At 37.3% G+C, this 22,097-nt stretch overlaps 1 protein-coding gene, 1 non-coding gene and 1 pseudogene across 5 annotated transcripts; all 3 read right to left on the bottom strand.

Annotated features, from left to right (window-relative positions):
• Positions 1 to 528: 528 nt before the first annotated feature.
• Positions 529 to 17,213, bottom strand: SNRNP27 (small nuclear ribonucleoprotein U4/U6.U5 subunit 27). Of its 4 annotated transcripts, none has more exons than XR_008530852.1 (7): positions 17,145 to 17,213; positions 16,036 to 16,154; positions 15,284 to 15,398; positions 14,667 to 14,746; positions 10,841 to 10,905; positions 8,401 to 8,569; positions 529 to 2,815 (listed from the first exon to the last, which is right to left on the bottom strand). XR_008530852.1 is itself a non-coding variant. In XM_054593596.1 (6 exons), the coding sequence occupies exons 1-6, from the start codon at positions 17,176 to 17,178 to the stop codon at positions 8,515 to 8,517; spliced, it is 468 nt and encodes a 155-aa protein (XP_054449571.1). In that variant the 5' UTR covers positions 17,179 to 17,213; the 3' UTR covers positions 8,173 to 8,514. The 4 variants fall into 4 exon arrangements, 1 of the variants encoding a protein (XP_054449571.1); XR_008530853.1 differs by lacking the exon at positions 529 to 2,815 and adding an exon at positions 3,544 to 4,339; XR_008530854.1 differs by lacking the exon at positions 529 to 2,815 and adding an exon at positions 8,173 to 8,313.
• LOC129086813 (cytochrome c-like) lies at positions 9,859 to 10,303 on the bottom strand (annotated as a pseudogene).
• LOC129086869 (U1 spliceosomal RNA) lies at positions 12,974 to 13,136 on the bottom strand. The gene has a single exon (XR_008530862.1). It is a non-coding gene; the product is annotated as a U1 spliceosomal RNA (small nuclear RNA).
• Positions 17,214 to 22,097: the final 4,884 nt, after the last annotated feature.

The following is a 22,097-nucleotide window of genomic DNA, read 5'->3' as shown; positions in this document are numbered from 1 at the left end:
TTATCTACATTTTGCAAATGACTATCCTAGTCATCCAAACAGAGGGGAACTAAATCTTAATCTGTTTCACCCATAGCCCATGATACCAATTCTCCTATTGGTAGTTTGTTCTAAAGACAATACAATTAAGAAATAAATTTCTAGACCAAGTCACAAAACACTGACACTCAAACAATGGGGAAAAAGAAAGAAAGCATTTAAGGTAATTATGATGGGAAAATTTAAAAGGATTCTTTTTTATGTTTGACAGATCTATTAAAATAACATAAACGTAGTAAACTATGCCCACCATAGAGGAAACACTTTCTGGCTTTAATGGTTAATTGGATCTAAAAGCTCATTCTTTATAAAAACACTTGTTAAATACACATACTCAAGGTAAGGTTTTCAAAACACAAAAAATTGGAAATAAGAATGGGAATATAACAATTTTAAAGACTATTTTTAAGGACTGTTTTTTAAATTTCAAGTTACTTGTAAAACACATTTGAAAATACAATTTTACTAAAGTACCAAAACTGATAATAGTAAAAACACTTTTATTACCTTAATTTTTGATATTGTATACTGTTATATTTTCCCTTCACTTTTATTATGATCATTCAGAATTTCGTTACTCTTTTTCTCTTACCCTCAACTCTTTTCACTTAGTCCCATTTCAGAATCACAATCCTTCCCCTAGAATCACCAGTTGAAAATCACTTATAAAAAATTTTAAAAAGGAGAAAAATGTTGAAATCTGAGTAAAAAAAGCAACTTAATAATTTAAATACTAACAGGTCTTACACTCTACCCAAAAAAATACAAAATTATGTAACAATCAGAGAATTAGATGAAAGAATGGACCGTTACTGTTCCCTGGTGGTGGTGGTGGAACAATAGCAACTAGGAATTTGCATCATCAAGAACTTTAAAGGGTATTTGGTGCCATCTACTGGAATCAAGCAGTAAGTGTAAAACAAAGGTTTTGTTTTTCTACAAAATATTTTACACAAATGCACACAATGACTAGTTAAATCTAATCTGAAGATACAAGTTTTGAAAAAAACTGAAAATCCTAAAACAAAGTAGAAGTGCTAACCCCCAACATCTAGAACCTCAAAGGCATTACATAAGCATTGACCGATGGGCACAACACCCAAAATAAAAATTAGTAATTCCAGAATGTTTGAATCTAAATTTTATGACCAGAATTTTAAATCGTTTTGTGTCATGGCATATATATGGGATGACAATAATTTACCATATATATCTTCGAGCAGGCATTAAGATCACCTAAGCCCTGACTGTTGTGGTTCAGTGGATTGGGCCTTGTCCTACAAACTGAAAGGGCACTTGCTGGAGTCCCCGTCAGGGCCCCAGGGGTGTGCGAGTTATCTAATTGACGTTTATCTTGCATGTCGATATTTCTCTCCCTTTCTCCCTCCCTTCCCCTTTCTCTAAAAATAAATAAATGAAATCTTTTAAAAAATGATCAAATAATAGAATTAGGAAGTAAAAAGGTTGAAAATGGAAACATGAAGACATACCTATATAACCCATCAGATTATCTTTACTGTATCTTGTAGAAAGCTAAGACTCAGTCTCTTGCCTTTGAGAGGCTTACATACTCCAGTTGGGCATAGGGTAGTATGTAAATGCTGAGTAAGGAGCAGGTTTATTAAATGCAATAGGAGTTCTGACAGCTAATTCTTCAGTCAGTAAGTACCTCAGAGTGGCAGGGAAAAGAAAACTGGTGTATTATAGTCCTTAAATGTCTGAAACATTCCAAAACTGGAAGCAAAACATCTTATTTGTAACAGAGTTTGATACTTCCAAACCACTATGACATAAAATAAAATTTTTAGAATGAATTTTTGAGGAACTAATTTTTTTTTCTTCCAAGTTTAAAAATCTGGACTGGAATTTCCTGCTTCAATAACATCATTCTCCTTTTTTTGTGGCTACTTTGGATACTCCAATATCATGATATCTAATATATTAATTTTTAAAAACCTCTAAGAACACTGCTTTGCAAAAATTAGTTATTCTATAGTCATTTTAAAAACAGAACAATGGCTAAAGAAACAGTGGAAAAAAGGTCTGTCTGTAAAAAGTCCAGCCATCATTAATATGAGAATGTTTTGCACGACGTCGATGTAACCGGACAGCCAAGGAGAGTAGACTGGAATGCATGTGTGTGAACAATGATGACCTCACTGTACTAGTCAGTGGGGGTGGTAGATGCTGTTGAGTGAGCCTGTGTACTCTGTGGTCGTTGCATTCAAAATGACTGAGCGAGTACAGCAAGAAATCTGCATCAAATTTTGTGTTAAGCTTGAACATTCCTTCTCAGAAACTATGAGGATGATTTAGAAGGCTGCAGCTATGGGCAACTGGTAATTGAGAGCTTCATTATGACAACATACCTGCTCATGCATCACATCTCGTGCAGTTTTTTGGCTAAACGTCAAATCACCTAGGTGACTCAGCACCCCTACAGCCCAGATTTGGTGCCCTGTGACTTGTGTCTTTTCCCAAAACTAAAATCACCTTTGTAAGGAGCTCCAGGGTGCAGACTGTTCAATTTTGTAAGGGAAGAGATTTCAGACCATCAATGAGATTCAGGAAAATACGACAAGGTGATGATGGTGATTTGGATAACTGTGAGAGGTCCCAAGGTGCTACTGTGAAGGAGACTGAAGCATCACTGTCCTGTGCACAATGGTTTCTTGTATGTTGTATCTTCTTCAATAAATGTCTCTATTTTTCATGTTCTATGGCTGAATACCTTCTGGAAAGCCTATTATATATTATACAAAACACTATGTAGCAGCTGAAAAAAAAAAAAAAAGGTAGAGGTACATAAAAGGTCTCCTTATTCAGGCATGGAAAGATCTCCAAGGCAGTATTGAATAATTAGTTGTAAAATGAGCCCTACAGCATATTACTAGTACTTAAAAAAAATCCCAAACAGTGTATTTTCCTCATTTCCAATTCTAACTCTGTTACTTACATATGTGCATAGACAAACATCTGGAAAAATAGAGTACAAAGAAGGGGCAATAAGACCAGGATTGAGGAGCACCGTTCAGATGGGATTTAGCTTTGCGATGCTTTTAAATTCGAAAATGTGTCTCTTTATTACTTTGGTACCTAAAGGTTAACATAAAAATCAAGGAAACTTGCCAAGTGAGAAGAAGTCACTGAACTATATTCACAAATTCAACAGATAATTATTGACCACTTTACTCTGTGCCAGGCACTGTGTGGTGCTGGGGTTACAGCAGCAAACAAGACAGAAGCTCCATTTCTTCTTGTTTAGTGGAAGAACCAGAAAATAATAACTGAGTACACAGAGTGTCAGGCAGTAATAAGCTATAAGGAAAAGGAAACTTTGCAGAACATGTGGAAAAACTGGAACCCCCATATATTCCTGGTGGGGATGTGAAAGAGTGCAGCTGCTCCAGCTTGACAGTGCCTCAGAAAGTTAAACACAGAATTATTGTATGACTGACTGCAATTCCACTCCTAGTTATATACCCAAGGGAATTAAACAAAAACTTGTATATGAATGATCACAACAGTATTATTTTTAATAGCCAAAATGTGAAACAACCCAAATGCCCATCAACTGATAAATTATAAATAAAAATATGGTATGTAATAGAAATATTACTCAGCAACAAAAAGTAATAAAGTACTGATACATGTTACAGCATGGATGAACCTTCAAAACATTATGCTAAATGAAACAAGCAAGACACTAAAGACTAAATTATTGTATAATTCCCTTTACATGAAATATCCACTTATATAAAAACGTCCAGGTTCAACACATCTTTACAGACAAAGTACATTAGTGGTTTCTGTGGTAGGGAGGGATGAGGAATGGCTGCTAATGGGTACAATCTCTTTTTGGGGTGATGAAATGTTTTAGAATTAGTGGTGATGGATGCATAACTATGAATATTCTAAAGTATTCCTTTAAAATATACCACTGAAATGGTATATTTTAAAAGGATTCATGTTATCTCAATTGTTTAAACATAAAGAGTAGAACAGGATTAAGGGAGGGAAGGGGAGTTTGATATTTTGGATAAGGTGTTCAAGAACGACCTTATTTTGAGCAGAGACCTGAACAACATGGAGAAGCTACCATGCAAAACTGGAGGAGGGCTGTTTGTGGGGGTGGAACATTTCAGGAGGAGGAAGTCTCAAGGCAGATGCATACCCATCCTCAAGGAACAGCAAGGAGGCCAGCCGTCTGACGGAGTGCAGTAGCCATGGGGCGAGGCTGTGGGATGCCAGGGTCCAGACTGTTCAGGCTTCTGGCCCCCAGTAAGGACTGGACTTTATTCTAAGTGACAGAAAAATACCAGAGGCAGGAGCAATGTGATCTGATGCACATTTTAAAAAGTTCACCTCCGCTGCAATGAACTGAGGCAGTAAGAGGAGAGCTATTAGGAGGCTACCGCAGTCCTGGCAGGGGGCTGGCTTCAGTTAGTATAGGTGGGGAACAGTTTCAACCTATCAAATCACTACAATGTATACTCGAAATATTTTACAATTTTATGTCAATTATACCTCAATAGATGTGAACAAAAAAAAAAAAGTGGATCCAAAATAGAGTCAAAAAAATTTACATTGGGGAAAGGAGTTAAGGATGACCCTAAGGATTTGGTCTGAATAAGGAAGTCAGTGGAGGAATCAGCCACTTACTGAGATGAGGAAGCCTCAAAGAAGGCTGGGCATGGAAATGAGAGAAATTTGAGATGTCTAATAATCTAGGTGCACACCTAGGCATGGAATTCAGTAAAATGGTCAGGCTGGAAGTAAAAATTTGAGGACCAAGACAGATGTTTGTAGTCACGCAAATAGATGGGCAGAGACTGGAAAGTCCAGGGATGGAACCCCGGAACACTCTTAACAATTAGATACTTAGAAATAGAAGATTTGGCATAATTTATGCCTGCTGAGAGGCAGTGGCCTGTTCGAAGAAAACAAGAATGTTCCTTCCACCTTGGTTACTCCTACAGAATCAGACAATCTGATGGATGAAAGATCCTTCAAACCAAGGCTTTTCAAGATCGGAGGTGTCTTACCTCAGTTTTCAGACTTCCTCCTTCTCCATTTCTTTTGGTGTTAGTTGGAATACAAAACTATTGCACTACCAGATATTCTCAGATTACTTCTTTACAAAATATGATGCCTTGAAAATCTCAGGTCAAACCTTTACTAACACCACACTAAGGTTAGTAAATCCAAAGACCTGTAATTCAGTTTGGGATATATTATTTTATTCCAGAATTTTTAGCTTTCCTACTAAAACGATTGGGTCTGATCTCCTTGGGTGTGCACATATGTGGTTAGAAACAATCCTGGTCATGGACAATCTACAGATACACAAGATTTTGGAGAGTTGGGGTATGGGATTCTATTTAGCTCAGTTGGCAAAAAGTCCAAGCAAAATAACCCAACTGTCTGAGGGAGTGACACTTGTGCAATGGGTACTACAAGCTGTGCAACTGATGTCGCACATTCAAATATCTGGGCACCGAAGGTGTCATTATTGGTATAAATTTCTGCCTTTATGGTCTGAAAAGCCTCAGCTTTTTCCACTGGGAAATGGAGATAATAATACCTGCTATATTTCACAGGGATTAAATGAACTAAGGTGCTCTGCATACTGTTACACAATGCAGTCAAACTATTCTTATTGGGGAGTAACTTGCCAGAACTTTTGAAGAACTATAATAGATGGTCAAGTTTCAAATGCAATGAAGGATTTAAAAATCCAGCCAAAGACACTTACAAAATCATGTACTTATAAAAATAGTGATTATAGAACTTTTTTAAAAATAGTAAGATTAGAAACAACTGGAATTTCCTTCAATGGGGCATTAGTTAAAACAAATTATAGTCTATCCTACGACGGACTATAATTGCTGCCCTTTAAAAAAAAAAGAGGCAGAACTTCCTGGCAAGACGGTGGAGTAGGTAAACGCTATGCTCACCTCGTCCCAGGACCACATCAAAATTACAGCTAAACCACAGAACCATCATTAAGAACCACCTGAAGACCAGCTTACAGAGTCCTATAACCCAGGATATACAGGAGAAGCCACATTGACACCATGAATTGCATTATTTCTCTCTAAATTTCTGGAATAAATGCTACTTGGTGATAAAAAGAAAAAAGTGGCAATATTACATGTACTAGTAAGAAACAATCTTAAGATGTACAAGTGAAAAAAGGTTAGGTGCAAAATAGTGTGTAAAGTTTGCTTACACGTGAATAAAAAATAGGATATATCTTTGTGTACTTGAGGAATATTTCGGAAAGGATACACAATTAGATCAACATGTATACCTTTTATGCTGTCTGAATTGTGTTTGTATTAGTTACTTAAAAAAAAAAGAGAAAAAGAACAAACTCAAATTTAAAACCTAACCACAGAGTGTCAAGTATCAGTGAAATGTGAAACAGAATGGGTAATGATTATTATCTTCAATATAAAAAGAGCTTCCTTCCAAAAGAAAAAGCTTGTAAAAATGCAAATATATCCAAGATCTGGAATTAACATTTCACAAAAGAAATATAAATGACTAACATGCTTTTAAAATGTTCTTCCTCCCTAAAAATTAAATAAATTGAAACCAAACACCAAGCCCTGGATGCTGTGGCTCAGTGGATTGAGCGCCGGTCTGTGAACCAAAGGGTCGCCGGTTCAATTCCCAGTCAGTGCACATGCCTGGGTTGTGGCTCAGGTCCCCAGTGGGGGGCACACGAGAGGCAACCACACATTGATTGTTCTCTCCTTCTCTTTCTCCCTCCCTTCCCCTTTTTCTAAAAATAAAGAAAATCTTTTAAAAAAAAACCCAAAAAACAAATAGTATTTTACTCATCGGATTGGAAACATTAAAAAAATTATTACACCCAATATTAGTGCACAAGTGGGAATGCTCATGGTTTGCTAGTGAGATTTGAGTCTTACCTTTCTAGCCATATATCAAGAGCCTTAAAACATGCACATGCACACATACACTCCCCCACCTTTATCTCACATATAAGAACTAACCCTGTAACACAGATACTACTCACAGTAAATCATGGGAGGGAAGCCAATGTTCATCAAAGTAAAGAATTAGTTAATGATAAATTATGCTACAACCAAGTACCTACTAAAAGCTAAGTTTCCAGAGAATATGTGAGAATATTAAAAAATTGCTTTGGCTGGTGTGGCTCAGTAGATTGAGCCTGGCCTGCGAACTGAAAGGTCGCTGGATCAATTCCTGGTTAGGGCAATGCCTGGGTTGTGGGCCAGGTCCCCAGTTGGGGGTGTGCGAGAGGCAAGAGATTGATGTACAGTATTTTGCCATTTACAATGTGCATTTTTTTGCCCAAATTTTTGAGGGAAAAATAAGAATGTGCATTATGCATGGGTAGTACCTGAAATACTTTGTATCTGTTCTTGTGTTTTGTAATTGTTACATAAAATTTCTTGTACCATAATGTTAAAAAATAAATGCTATAATTCCTTTATGATACAAAAAACAAGTATCTAAATATAAATGAATACAAAATTGAATTAAAAAATTAAAAGATTTTTTTCCCTGAAAGTTTGGGCCTAAAGCATGGATGTACATTATACGCAGGAACGCATTATATAAGGCAAAATACAGTATTTCTCGCACATTGATGTTTCTCTCCCTCTCTTTCTTCCTCCCTTCCCATCTCTCTAAAAGTAAATAAATAAAATCTTTAAAAAATATTCACAACACATGGGGGAAAAAGGATTAGCAAACGAGAACAGCATATACATACTGATCTCATGGATGCAAGTGAGAAATATACACCCACTGGCACCTGGAAAGACATACACCGAAATAGTAACATTACTTCTGGGGATAGATTATGAGTGATTTTGGCTTTTCTTTTACTGTTTGCATTCTCCCATTCTTTTAAATAAGCATGTATTTTTTTTAAATGGGGGAGAAAGTAATAAATAGTATTGAAGGAAAAAACCCTCAGAAGATAAAAAAATCCAGTTATATGTTTTCATTTTTCTAATTTTTAAACTAAGAATCATGATATCTAAATTTATGTATGAAAAAAACAAAATTTCTAGGAAGATACTTTTATGTGGTAATTAAATAGTTATCAAATACAAAGGGATACAAATATTGTTTTATTTGAGTAACTTACATCCAAATTACTTTTATGTGTTTAAGAAAGTCCTAATGAGCATCCAAAAAGAAGACATATACAGCTTCCACAGGAATAAGGGAAAAAAAAAAAATGGGGTTAATGATTGCCCCAAATGATATTTCCTAAAAGAAAAAAAAGTAATTATTTAACCTTTCTTCTTCTGAGGCAGGATAAGTGAACGGCACACATCATAAATAAAATTTTCTTACTTTACAAGGAGGAAGGACTGTGATCCTATTTTGATGCATATGAAATATAAAATATAAAATCCACTCTTCTGATCACAATGAGGGGAAAAAAATCATTCTTCAACATTTCAATTCTCATGCAATGAAATCCAAAGGTCTGTTGAATCCACCTTTTCGATTCATGTACTGCCTACGACAAGTAGAAAGAAATTCAATGTTTATTTAAAAAAATTCTGGACTCCCTTTACAAAAAATAATGACATGCTTCAGAGATTAAACCTATAAATTACCTTTAAGATGGCCAAGTGTAGGGTAAGAAGTATTCAAGATTACTTAATGTACATTAAGAAAAGACTACTTTACTTTCAAAATAAGCCAAAGCATTTTAGATTTCCATAAAATCCAAAAATAAGTATGGAAATGTACTTTCAAAACTATTTTGGAATATCCCACAGACTTTTAAAAAAATGAATTGAAAATCTTTATTTATTTCACATAACACTAAACACCTAGTTTAAGGAAAGAGATCTCTAAAATAGGTACCCATCAAGTAATTCTGATTGCATACGATACTGGTTTTCTCTATAAAACTTTATTTTTTAATCTGGATTTTAATTATCTTAAACCATATGATCACATAATCACACTTTTGTGTTGATGATCTATTCTCCTCCACTTTAATCCTTCTACTGAGTTGGCAAAAGTACCATTACCAATCACACACATATACAGTAATTCTATAGTTGTTTTGAATAGCTCTTCAAGACAATTCTGAATTATAACTTAGTCTGACTTAAAGGATTCACAAAGTTTGCTACTCCATCTTGCCACACTGAATCTTAAAAGTATCTGACCTTGTAGATCATTTATAAAATGTGAGAAGCATTAAATATTCTTTATTTGATATGTTACATGAACCACACTAAAATGCCTTTAAGTAAAAGGCAACGGTTTAGATACAGGAAATTTTAATTAAATTGGCATAGTTAGGACCTAAAAGATAAAATGGACACTGCCAGCTTATCTTACAGCTCTTGCCTTTTAACAGGCTAATGAACACAATTTGAAACACAAGCGAGTCTTGTTTTAAGAAACAGTGAAGGGATTTCCTCAGTATTTACACATGTTCATATAACCAGCTACATAAATCTAAATATAAAACCAGTCTCCTACAGATTCTGGGATGGCATTCACCATCTCTGTGAAAGCTGAACATAAAGTCAAGTCTAATCATCTTTTTAGAAGGGAAAAATAGTGATAGCACTTGATGAACCAAAATTACCATCAAAATTCAAAAAGCTGATCATATTCATTTAACCACAAGCCCATCTTATTTAAATCAGAACTTCCCAAAATAAATGTTCTATGAGCCAGAAATGAACTGAATTCTACTGTATGAGATCAATGTAAATATGGTCCACATTAAAAAAAAGTCATGAGACATTTGTAATAAATAAGGCAGTGGCCAGCTACTACTCATTAGTAGCTTTTTTTGAAATAAGCTATCAAGTCTTCCCTTTCTGTACTCTTCTTAACGCCAGCGGGGATTGGTTTTGTTCCAGGAATATACTAGATGGGATTCTCCAAATACTCCATCCGTGCAGCCTCTCCCCAGGTCATGCCCTTGTTCTTGTTGGCATCTGTGTAAGAATATCCAGGGGCCTGACCTGTCTTTTGCCCAAACAGACCATGGAGACTTGGCCTAGTCTTGTGCTTGCTTCCCTTTTCCACAGTATGGCACTGGGCACACTTCTGGACAAAAATCTTGCCCTTCTCAACACTACCCATTTTGAAACTGCTCTTTTGTTGCACACAACACAGAGGTTCCCACTTGGAGGCCTGACATCCCGCTCTTTCCCTAAAACTTTATTTGAAGGTAACTTTACAAAGGAATATTGATGATTATTCTGGTTCCTTAACTCAGCATTTTCAAAGCCCATTATTCATATCTAAATTAACTGGAATGTTATTCTTTTATCAGCAATAAAGGTGGAGGTAATGTTTGAAGCTGTCTTGACTCTTCCGTTCATCAGGAATTCATTCGGATTTCAACTATGAGTTGGTTTGTCCTGTGGTATTAATAAAATCTCTATGCTTAACAAAGGACTGTATTTACATTGAAATCCTTACATAATCAATCTAGGTAAGTAATTCAGGAGGGGTACATTTTAAATCTATAATTATAATGAAATTAAAGCCTAAAGCCTTTTTAAAAATGGTATTTTAAATAACTATCTATATAGTCCTAAAACATTAAGCCAACTACTCTTCTCTATAATAATTATTAGTTCACAGACAAATTGGAAATTAATACACCAGCCTATAGGCAAGGACAATTAAAACAAGAACTGTTTGGAAAACTGCTACCCTTCCTACAAACACAATTATCCCATAATAAATTCTTTCCCAAGCACATAATTTATATCATCAGTTCAAACTGAATAATGGGGGTTATGCATACCTGTACTTCCTCTTCTGAGACACGTTTATGGCATAGGCATTTACAGAGCCATCCACCTTTTTTCCCTGGAGAAAAGCAATAAACAAATATAAAAACAGAAGGATACATAAAATGCCTTGATGAAAAGAGCTGGACCCCACAGACACACTTAAATGGCAAGATACATCTAAGAATGAGGCAGTCCAATGAGAGAAAGAATTTTCAGATCCTGATGCTATCCCATGAGCTCGCAAGTATTACAACTCTGTGCACCTTTTTAGAGTCACATGTAAGCAAATAATACAATATTCAAACAACAAACATTCGTGGTTTATGTATTACATGCAAAGCATGCAGGGAAATAGAGTAGCAAATCCTAACCTTTTTTGGTCAAAGAATTCTTTGAAACCACTTACAAGTTAAGGACAGCTTATCTAGAAAAACTCAAATCACGGCTAGATCAGTCACCATTTACCTAAGTCCCATTTATCACACAGACCTTGCAATTTGGATTTTTAAATCAAAAATTAGAATACAGAAAAACAGATGATACTGCTGAGTGTCACTTGTACCTTGGCCTTTTCTCACGTGGTAGCTACCCTCTTTTTCATTAATTCTTTTATGAGTCTTTTGATTCAGCCAAGTTAACTCACTAACTCACCACCTGCTGTTTACCATGCCTGAATCACAAGCTCAACTCCCATCCAATCTTCCAACTGTCCAGTTCTTATACATAGTTCAAGGTGCAATTCAAATGACCCAGCTGGCAGGAATGGCCCTCTTCTCTAGGTCCCAGCAAATGTTAACTGGGTTTTCCTCACCATACCCTCCATGTTCCAACCTGCATCATCATGAGGTACAGTATACACTTGATGTTATTTCTCCTAAGAGATTGACAGTTTCTTGATGGAGGGATATGACTGTGAGTTACCTTTGCATTCTCATATCCTAGGCCATTGAACTTGCAGGTGCTCAGAAAACGACTGCTAAGTTTGTGAGTATCACTGGTTGCTCACTTTCTCTTTCTCTCTCTTTCATACACACACACCCCCACCTTCTCTCAACCTCCTCCTTCCCCTATTGTTACTCATGGGAATGTACCCTATCTGTGTAGCATACTTATTAGACACCTGTGTGAGGGTAAAAAAAGGACTCCTATTCACTGGCCTAAAGGCCTGTACAAATGAGGTACATATTTGAAGTGGGGCTAAAATAAATATATTTGGTCTTAATTTTCTATTCCTGTTTTCACTACATTTTGGGGAAGAGAAGAATACTGGGTAAATTATTAGATGTGTATGATTTGACCTCAAAGAACAGAAGGTAGGCATGAGTTGGGAAAAAAAGTAAATAATGCTTACATTTTTACTAAGTTCAATCGCTAAAGTCGTAATAATTTTTGAAAACTATTTGTGGATTTGAATAATAGCCCTATTTTCATTTACATAATGTGATAAAAAATGATCCATTAATAAATATAACCTAACTTTAAATTTTTCTAAAATGTGAGAAAATAAATGACTATACTGGTATATGAAGAGGTCCCATTATAGATCAGTGATGAAATATAACAAGGTACACATTACTGAAAAACACAAGTGAGCTTATAAGTGATAATCATATGAAACCAATGGCATATAAACTAAATTAGCATCCTTGTAGATGTCATTAAAAAACAACTGATATCATTTGTTCTGATAGTACTCCATAATTTTTATGGGATCTATAAATTTACACCTAATTTTTCCTTTATAAATAAACATCTACAGTATAGACTACATTTTAAAACAAAGTGAGATTTTATCTTTACATATGATTCTCAGGAATTTCAAACACTGGGCAACTGTAACCCCACTCCTCAAAAAAGAAAATAATTCTGATAAGTTCCCTCTGTAGTCTTCTAAAAAGAATAAAATTATCGTTGCTTTACTTCAGAGATATTATTATGCATCCTACATATATATTAGTAAATTGTTTCACTTATAAAATATTCTTTGGAAAACAAATATTCAAGGGAAAAAAGCTGATAGATAAACTGCATTAAACTCCAAAATGGGGTTTACATAACCATTTGTGAGAATAAGAGCTGAGTCTTAATTTTCTCACTTCAAAACAGTCATGCCTTAGTTATACATTGTCCTTTTTTTTTTTTGCCAGGGGAGAATGCAAACGCAGTCCCCTACTCCCACAAAGTACGCAGTCAGTTTCCCACCTTTGGGGAAATCATAGGGGTCAGTACATCTGGAATGCAAAGGATAAGGCTCACCCTGGGAAAACTACTTTCATGATCATGGTATCTCCCCTGCCAGGTAAGTAGGGAGGGAGAAAGAGAGGAAAAGAAATACCAATATGTGAGAGAAACACAGATGGGTTGTCTCTTGCAGGCACCCAACTGGGGACCTGGCCTGCAAGCCAGGCATGTGCCCTGGCGGGAACTGAACCAGTGACCTTTTGGTTAGCAAGCGGGTGCTCAATCAACTGAGCCACACCAGCCAGGGTTATACTGTCATTTTAAAAAAACATGTGCGCCCTACACAATCACATTGGTTAGAAACTCCTACAGCATGTGAAATTACACCACTCTGATCACAACTCAATGAAATACAAAATAAGAACAAGTGGATTATTTTTCTCTAAAATCTCAATTTCCATTTATAAAACTAAACAGACTTAAAATTCTACAAAAGGGAAGTTTTAAAAGTATATTCTCCCTCCACACACACTCTCCCTCTGTGTATCCTTACTAGCTCCCACCTTCCTCCTCCCCTTTCATTTCCCCTCCCCAACACCCCTCTCCCCTATTTCTCTCTTTACCCTTATCTCCCTGTCTCTCTCTCTACTCTCTCCTCTCTTCTTCCCTATAATTGACTTTATCTGTCTTTCCACAATCCCTCCCTTTTTCCTCCCCCATTTCCCTATCCTTTCCAGTGTTATGATGAAGGCTAGACAGCATTCAATCTCCACTCCACCACCTTCTGATCTATGAGATATGTGTGCAGCTACCCAATGTCATCTTTATCTGGCAGCTGAATTCCCCTCTTTTGTTTCATAACCCTTCCCTTTCCCATAGCCCTTTCTTGGTTAACCCTACCACCCAGTCTTTTAGCCTATCACCTCAGAGCCATCACTGACTGCTCGCTCCCACTCCTACCACCACTAACTCAGGCTCCTGAATGGTTTCAACATTCCAGCCCCTCCTGTCAATTCAGGCCTTTATCATCTTTCACTTGCACAACTCAGCAGTTCTCCCTGACCCCAGTCTAACCTGCCTCCCATCTGTGCTCCAGTGCTGCCCTAGGTCATCTTTCTAAAACACACATACAATCCTCTCTCTCCTTTTCTTAAAAATCACTGCATTCTCTCTTCAACACGTAAAGAATCAATTCTAAATTCCTTAACATGGCTAAGAGTAGCAAAAGCCCTCTGTGATTTGCTTCCTACCTCTATTTCCAGCCTCACTGTAGCCACTAGCCCATCAACATCCTTTTACCAGTCACTGAATTTGAACTTCCCACAATACACTATGCTCCTTTATGCCTACGTGGCATTTTCATGAGCTCTTCCTTCTACTTCAATGACCTTCCTCCTCTTTTTTGTACTGGCCTTTTAACATCTAACTCAACATCATCCCAGGCAAACACTCCCTGGATTCTAACAGCACCTCACTGCTTCCTTCTCTGTGCTTTCATCAAAGCCCTTCATACAGATAGTTATTGCCTTTTAACTGGATAAACTTGTATCAATGGAAGAAATTACACTAGCAATAGTAAAAGAATATGGAAAAATGGAACAGTCATAATGAATTAATTCAACTCAGAATGCTCAATGGGCTGCGTATTTTGCTTACTTTTGTGGAGTCAAAGGAAGCAAATCCCATTAACTTCATCATTTCTATTTCTTCCTCTGTTTTGCCCTCCAAGTCTTCCTCTGCAAAAGTAAGTTATAATTTTTAAAACTCTTATCAGTTTATATATATAAAAGGAAAGGTGGCAATAGATTAATAGGCATTCCATCTTCCCAGCAGAGAACATATAAAACAATTAGTTAAATACCTGAGTCTAACAAAAAAAAATCCCTCTTCAATTTGGGCCCAATGTAGCTTACGGTGCAGGGAAGGAATGTGCTCTCTACCTTCCAAAGAAGAGACTGCTTAAAAGAACACACTTGAAGCCTTCAGGCAGGACCACCTTTAATATCAGACATGACACTTGTTTGGAGGGTACTTTCAAAATAGAATATGCTCACATTTTTAACCTTCCTTCCTATATCAGGAGTACCATAGATAACCAGGAATTCACTAAAGTACAATTAAAACAAAATCTCAAAACCATATGCAATGAATACTATAAAAAACTTAATATATTTCAATGTTAAAAAATTACACTTTTATAATTTTATCAAAATGACTGAAGTTACCCAAACAAACCTGCAGTCTCCTTACAGTTATTTATCTAATAACATTACCAGTAATCTGACGTTCTTTGCTCTTTGTTTCTTTTGCTTCTTTCTTTTCTTCATCTCTTCTTTCTTTCAGTCGAGAAGGGGAAGGAGATGTGGATCTATGTCGCCTTGGGGACCTAATATTTTAATAAGTAAAGATGTCAGAAACAGAGACATACCTGGCCACTTGTGTCAATCAGCACAGATGCAAACAAGTGCCTGAAAGGTAAAGACTGAAAAGCCAAGCTCCAGAGAACCATGGGTCCAGCTCTTACAGAAAAGGAAGTTAGAAGGTTCTGCCTAGGCCCAGATTGTTAGTTAGGGCCAATAATTTTTCTGTAAGGCAGAAAAATGTAACTACACAGTTTCTAACAATTCCACATACACACACAAAAAGGTGACTTAAATAGCAATTGATGCTTCCTAAGAATCAAGAGTTCATTTTAAGGTTCTTCCAAGATCTCACATTCTTGGTTATATACGTGAATAAACCACTATCACAAAAAAGTTAATATAAAACAAAACAAACCCTTATTTCTTTGCCTTGCCAAGGACCATGTTAAGTGCTTTTCCCTTATCATTTCTCTTTACTCCTGAAGGCAACTCTATGAGTAGAGACTTATTAACCCATTTACCAATGGGAATGTTAGGGTTAGAATGAGGTAGGATTACCTCATTTCATGACACTTAAATTGCCTTATAAGTGATAAAAAACAAAGTTAATTAGTTTTTCTGCGATTCGTGGCAAAACCCCTGGTTATTTTTTGCACTTATCTGGAACGTCTTCTGTGCGGGGATCGAGAGCGGCTCCGCCTCCTGTCTCTTTCCCGGGACCGCGACCTTTCTCGGCGCCTGCGTTCTCTCTCCCGAGAGGTGGACCGGGACCGCCTACGCTCTAATACAAACACAACATTGCAGAGCCGAAATTACCTCAAATACTTACCGTTGCGCTGTCCAATACAAATACAATGCGAGCCATTTCTAGTAGCCACATTAAAAAAGTAAAAAACAGGTGAACTTAATTTTAACAGAATGTTATTTGAAAATATATAAAAATTTCCAAACTATTATAAACATATAATCAATATAAACACTTTTGAGATTTTTTACTTTCTTTTTCGTAGGAAGTTAAGGTAATCTGGTGCTACAGTTACACAGCACTTCGTAGTTCTGACTGAGCACACTTTAAGGGCTCAATAGCCATATGTGGATCGTAGCTCCATTTAACTTTTAAGAACATCAGGTCTTGACCAGTTTAAGGTCGTAAAAAGTGACAGGGGGCAGAGCCGAGCTCTAAGTCAGATCTTCTGCTCCAAGTCCTGTGTGCTTTACATCGCTGTGCTTCATTTATGGCCGTGGGGACCAGCAGACCTTTGACGTGCACTCCTTGGACGCAAAATTCTAAGTATCAACTTCCCTATTACAATAAACTAGAGGAGCCTAACATGGAGCATTTAAGATCCAGGCCTAACCACATGCTGAGTGTTATGGAATGTGACATTAATTCTCCCATCAGTTTTTAAAGCTAGGTAATAGGACCTCCAGTGTCTAATTACGGGAATTCGGTCTCAGAAAGGTTGGATGACTTGCACACATTTGACCCGAAATTAAATGAGGGGACCGTGGTCCGATTCTCAGTTAGCCAGTCACAAGAATAACAAGAGTTACTATAGGAGGTTGACAAATAGTCAGTGAAACGCCAATTTATTAGGGGAAAAACATGGCTCTAAAAACCGGTGTTCGTTCCCTCATCCACATCGCCCCACCCCCTACACATACACCGCTTTTCTCAGGAGTAGGGGATTTGTCTCTGCTGTCCTAGTCACTTAAAAAAAGAGAAACCTCCAACCGAGCCCCAGACCCTTCGAAATGCTTCTGGACTCACCCCTCCGCGGGGAGCGGCTGCGGCTGCGACCCATTCCGAGAGCGCCTATACCTCACACTGCCCCGGAAACTACTGTACGACAACTTCCGGGAGGGCCGGAACTGCGCTTTCACTGCCGACTGGAAAACGTTCAAACGATTCGCAGGGGTTCCGGCTTCTAAAGAAGTGAGGTCGAGCTAAACCAGTTCTACTCATTCACGTGGCGTCCGTCTGAGTTCAGAGATGCTGTTGAGGACCAAGTTGTTATCTCTGCTCCTCCGACCCAATTTTCGCCTTGGATTTTGTGTTCACGGTGGGCATTAAACTGTGCTAATTGATGTTATTACAGAAATCTGGAAAAAACCTGTATCCGCCCCTCCCATTTTTCTTTCTAGTTCTTGTCCACATGCACAAAAGATTTCTTACTAAACCAATTCTAAACGTAGCATTCGCAATCATTTTAAGTCCACACGGGGAAGCACCTGGGTGGGTCAGGAGGCAGAGGGAGCGAGGGGAAAGCATGGATAAGAGACTTCTTGTGGTTTTTGTAGGAAAGAATGGGAGAGGCAGAGTAAGGAAGTTTATTTGTGACTGGCGAGTTTGAATAATTTCAGCAGATTTTGGGACGTAGGGGCTGTCCGGAGTTATTTGGTACCTGGCCCTGGAGTTAGGGCCGACGAATATCGTCTGGTTTGTAAGAGTTTGGTAAAGAAGGTGGTTGGAGGACATAGGTTGCCAGTTGAAAGGCGCGCTTCCAAGTTATCAAAACATCAGAAAACAAAGAAAGAAAAAGGCATGATTAAAACAATTATTCACACGAACATTTATTGCACACCTGTGTACCAGATGATTAATCAGTGAAAAAGATATGCCTGCTCTTGGGTAGACTCCTGGCCACTGAGGGTTACAAACAAGTAAACAGTATTAACGTGCACTGATGGAGGCAGAACATTATCAGGGCACATAAGACTGCTACCTAACTGGTTTTGAGGAGAAGCGTTGCCAAGAGACATTTCCAGAAGCAAAATGATGTTCAAACAAGGTCTTAAGGATAAGCAGAAATTAGCCAGGTTAAATGGGGTGAAGTTTGTGGTAGAGGGAGGTGGAAGAGATTGTCAGCACAGGAGGCTGCACATGCAAAGGTGAGGATGGGCTATGCAGAGAACTGTAAGTATGGCAGCCACTTAGGGAACAAGGAGTGGAAACGTAAAGGCAAGTCTAGAATAGACTTGTAAACTATGACAGTTACCTTGAGATAAAGGCAATAGGGAGCCTTAAAAGGTTTTAAGGATGGGAGGGAATCAGGTTTGAGTTTATTAAGAGAACACTGGGTAATGTAGAGACCTGACTGGGGGAATATAATAATAGGTTGGTATAATAATCTAGATTGGAAATTACACTGGCCTATACTAAAATGGTATAAGTAGGTATGGTAGAAAGTACTTAAATTTGAGAAATAGATGGTGAAACTAGAAAAACTTTCTGATTTTTGGTTGCAGAGGATGAGGGAATGAGATTTAAGAATGACATTCAGGTTCCTGATTTGTGAAACTAGGTAGGTGATAGCATTATTTGATAAGGGAGGTAAGATGAATTCTGGGTAAGAAGATACATTCAGATCATTAGATAGGATAGCAAACCAGGCCAGGGAGGAGAAGGGAGACATGTCTCACTCACTAACTCAGTATCCCTGAGCCTTGTCCAATAATATTGCCAGGTGTCCCAACATCGCAAGAAACAGCATGCTAGCCCTAGAGGAGGGGAGCCCTCGAAATTCTGTAGGTATCATTTACACTATCTAGGAAAGAAAGCTTTTGAAACTGTATTCATCCCAAGGCCTAGAAGGTGGGAGAGGGTCCACAGCACTCAAAGAAGCCCATAAAACCACTTTGGTTAATTGACTATCTCTGGTCCCTGTCTGTTTTACTAGGGCGTTCCTCATGCTTACAAAAAGAGCCAATAAATAACTTTGCGAAACTGCCTCAACTTTAACTGCCTCCTGTCACATATCTGTTTTACAACAAGGTGAACAGATGTGGTCTAGAGCAAGATAAGGGTTCCAGCTAACAGACCTGCATACATACCTACATTTGGATAGTTACATCCCCCTGGGGGAAGCTGGCACCAATCAATATGTAACTTCTTCACCCCCATCCTGCCAACTATTGAAGACCTCAGAACAAAGCACCTGATGCCCTTACCTTGCCCTTCCCTGAACCTATGCCTTTCACCGCCCACCTTGGCAAGGCCTGTTCTTTTCTATGAGAGTATATCACTAATAAACCCTCCTTACATACTAATAGACTTGCTGATCTGTAATTGTTCATTGCGTCAGCAAGAACCAAGTTTCTCCCATAACAAGATCAGGACACGCTAATTTCAGGTGTCATTTTGAACACCCAAGAGGAGATGCCAGCTAGATGTGTATCTGGAAACTCAGAAGAGAGATCTAGGTTGGAACTACAAAAAAGCAATCATTATAATACAGATGTTCATCTGAAGCCCTCAGAGTGCCTGAAATCACTCACCTGGCACAAGCTCAGGAAAGAAAATGGGCTGGAGATAACCAGAGGAAGGACCCCAAAGAAGACTAAGGAATGTCCAGAAAAACAGAAGGAAGACTGGGGGAGTATGATATCAGAGAAGTTTAAGAAAAGGCTGCTTTTTCAAAGGGGAACAAAGTGGTTAATTTTAAATGTTCATTAAAAGGAGTGGGGGGGGGGACCCCAAACACATGGAACCTATAGGATTTAGCAACTGTTTGTTGACTCAAAGTTTTAGTGAAGTTGAGTTGTGAAGGCTTTTAAAGTGAAGACAATTTGGAGAACCCTTTGAAGTTTGATGATGCAGGGAAAAATATGATAGTGGAAAGAGGTGAATGTGTGACTGATGGAGTTTCAAAGATGGAAGAAACTTAAGCCCATTTAAATACTGGTATGAGTGAGTGGGGAAAAAAGAAAAAGTAAAGGAGAGAAAGGGAAAAACCAAGAGTTAAGTTCCATAAAGGGACATCCTGAGATCAATCTTTGCCAGGAAAAGAAATGGTATGTCTCCAAATGGCTCCTCCCCTTTAAGATATGGGATAGAAATTGGGTTTTGCTAGAGCTTCCTTATTTACTGATCAAGTTGCCCTCTCTCAAGATGTAGATTATCCAGCAATGCATATCTTCAGCATTGTACGTCTTCAGCATTGTATCTGGAAGAAAACCCTTTATGTTTCCAATACATGGTTTAAAGTTCTCTCCTTCTAAAGGCTATTTAGATAGTTTGAGTGGGGAGGGTGGGGTAAGATCAACACCTGTGATCCACGTGCATATAAATTTTTTTCCCAACTGGTTTTTTTTTCTTCAATAAAGGCAAACTGTGTTTAACCGTCTCTGATTCTCTACAAATGTACTATCTCTAGCCTTGGTTACATTTTGTTTTACCTTTGCTAGTCCTGTTTTGTATAAAATCACCAGCCTTCACAAAAGTATCCTATTTCATCATTCCATATGGATGCCTGCAGTTGAGTCAGTAGTATTTACCCTAATTAAAATGTAGTCTGGTCACTTAATAGTGATTGACAATGGTTGAGATTTTGCTTTTATATCCCTGTAACTTGGACCTTGGGGGGTTTCAGACTGTCTGGTTGAGGAGGGAACTGTACTATGCCTTTTGTTGTTCAATGTAGTCAAGCGATAAGATCCACATTGCTTGAAATTATGACTCAACATATCATATTAGGTGATTGACAAGTTATCATTTGCACCCTGGCTCTGTTATCTTTTCTATCTTTATGTGGATTCATCATTAGGGGAGTAAAGCTTTTCACATAGTTTTGATATTTGACAGTCCAATATTCTCAGACAAATCAATTTGATAGAGCTTTCTGCAATGATGGAAATAGTCTATATCTGCACTGTCTGATATGGTTACATGTGATTACTAAGCACTTGCAATGTGCCTATTGCAACTGAGGAATTACATCTTAAATTTTATTTATTTTTAATTAACTTAAATTTCAGATAACCACAGTGACTTTTGGGAACCTATTTTTGCATGTGATGTTGAAAATTGTTCATTAACGATAGTAATACTATTTAAAGACTTCAAACTTGATAAAATGTGGGATGCTAAATACTTGGTAAAAAAAAAAAAAGCTAGTGACTACTAGTTTTCATTTAATTTTGGCTTGCTAAGTTTCAAGCCAAAATATATATATTTATATATTTTATTTATATATATTATATATATATATATTTTAAAGGTGAGGTGCATTCATATCCCTCTTTAATCATTTAACATGAGGTTCCAGAACATTTTCTCGTAAGGAGGACTTCTTTACCAACAGCCAACCTAAAATAATATTACTTAGTATTGTTTTCTAGTTCTAGCACCTTAAGAAAAAGACTTGGCAATGGCTATAAGACAAAAGCTTTCATATATAATAGTTTATATGGTATGTCGGCTGACATTATCAATACTTTATTGCAAATATTCCTATTGAAAAGAGTAAAAAGTATGCAAACATTAAAGTATTTGGTAGGAAAGATAAAATTTGCTATCAATGTGAAGTACTAATTACCAATTTCTCAAATAAGAACACAACCTACTTGTTACTAAAGAAATAATTATTCTGTTTGTGGATGACACAAGCAATTTGGCCAGGAAAGAACCAATGGACAAGAACCATACCTAATTCCAATTTGGTTAGTTTATATCAGTGAAATTAAATAGTTAATTCATTAATATACTCAAAACTAATGAACTTTCCTCCCAAGATCTGAAAAAATTCAATTAGTAAAATACTTCAAGAGAAGGCAAGATGATGGAAGAGTGAATGGAAGTCACACTGACCACCTCCCAGGACCAATCTCAAATTACAACTAAATTGTGGAGAAATCACCTGGAACAAACAACTGAACAATAGTGAGAGAGGAGCCTTTTACCCTCAGACAGACAGAAGAATCAGCTTTAGCACAACCTAACTGG

This window comes from Pteronotus mesoamericanus, unplaced genomic scaffold, assembly GCF_021234165.1.
Source record: "Pteronotus mesoamericanus isolate MK-2021 breed Mesoamerican mustached bat unplaced genomic scaffold, CSHL_Meso_final scaffold_45, whole genome shotgun sequence".
NCBI classification, from domain to species: domain Eukaryota; kingdom Metazoa; phylum Chordata; class Mammalia; order Chiroptera; family Mormoopidae; genus Pteronotus; species Pteronotus mesoamericanus.
This window is presented reverse-complemented; position numbering and strand designations above follow the sequence as displayed.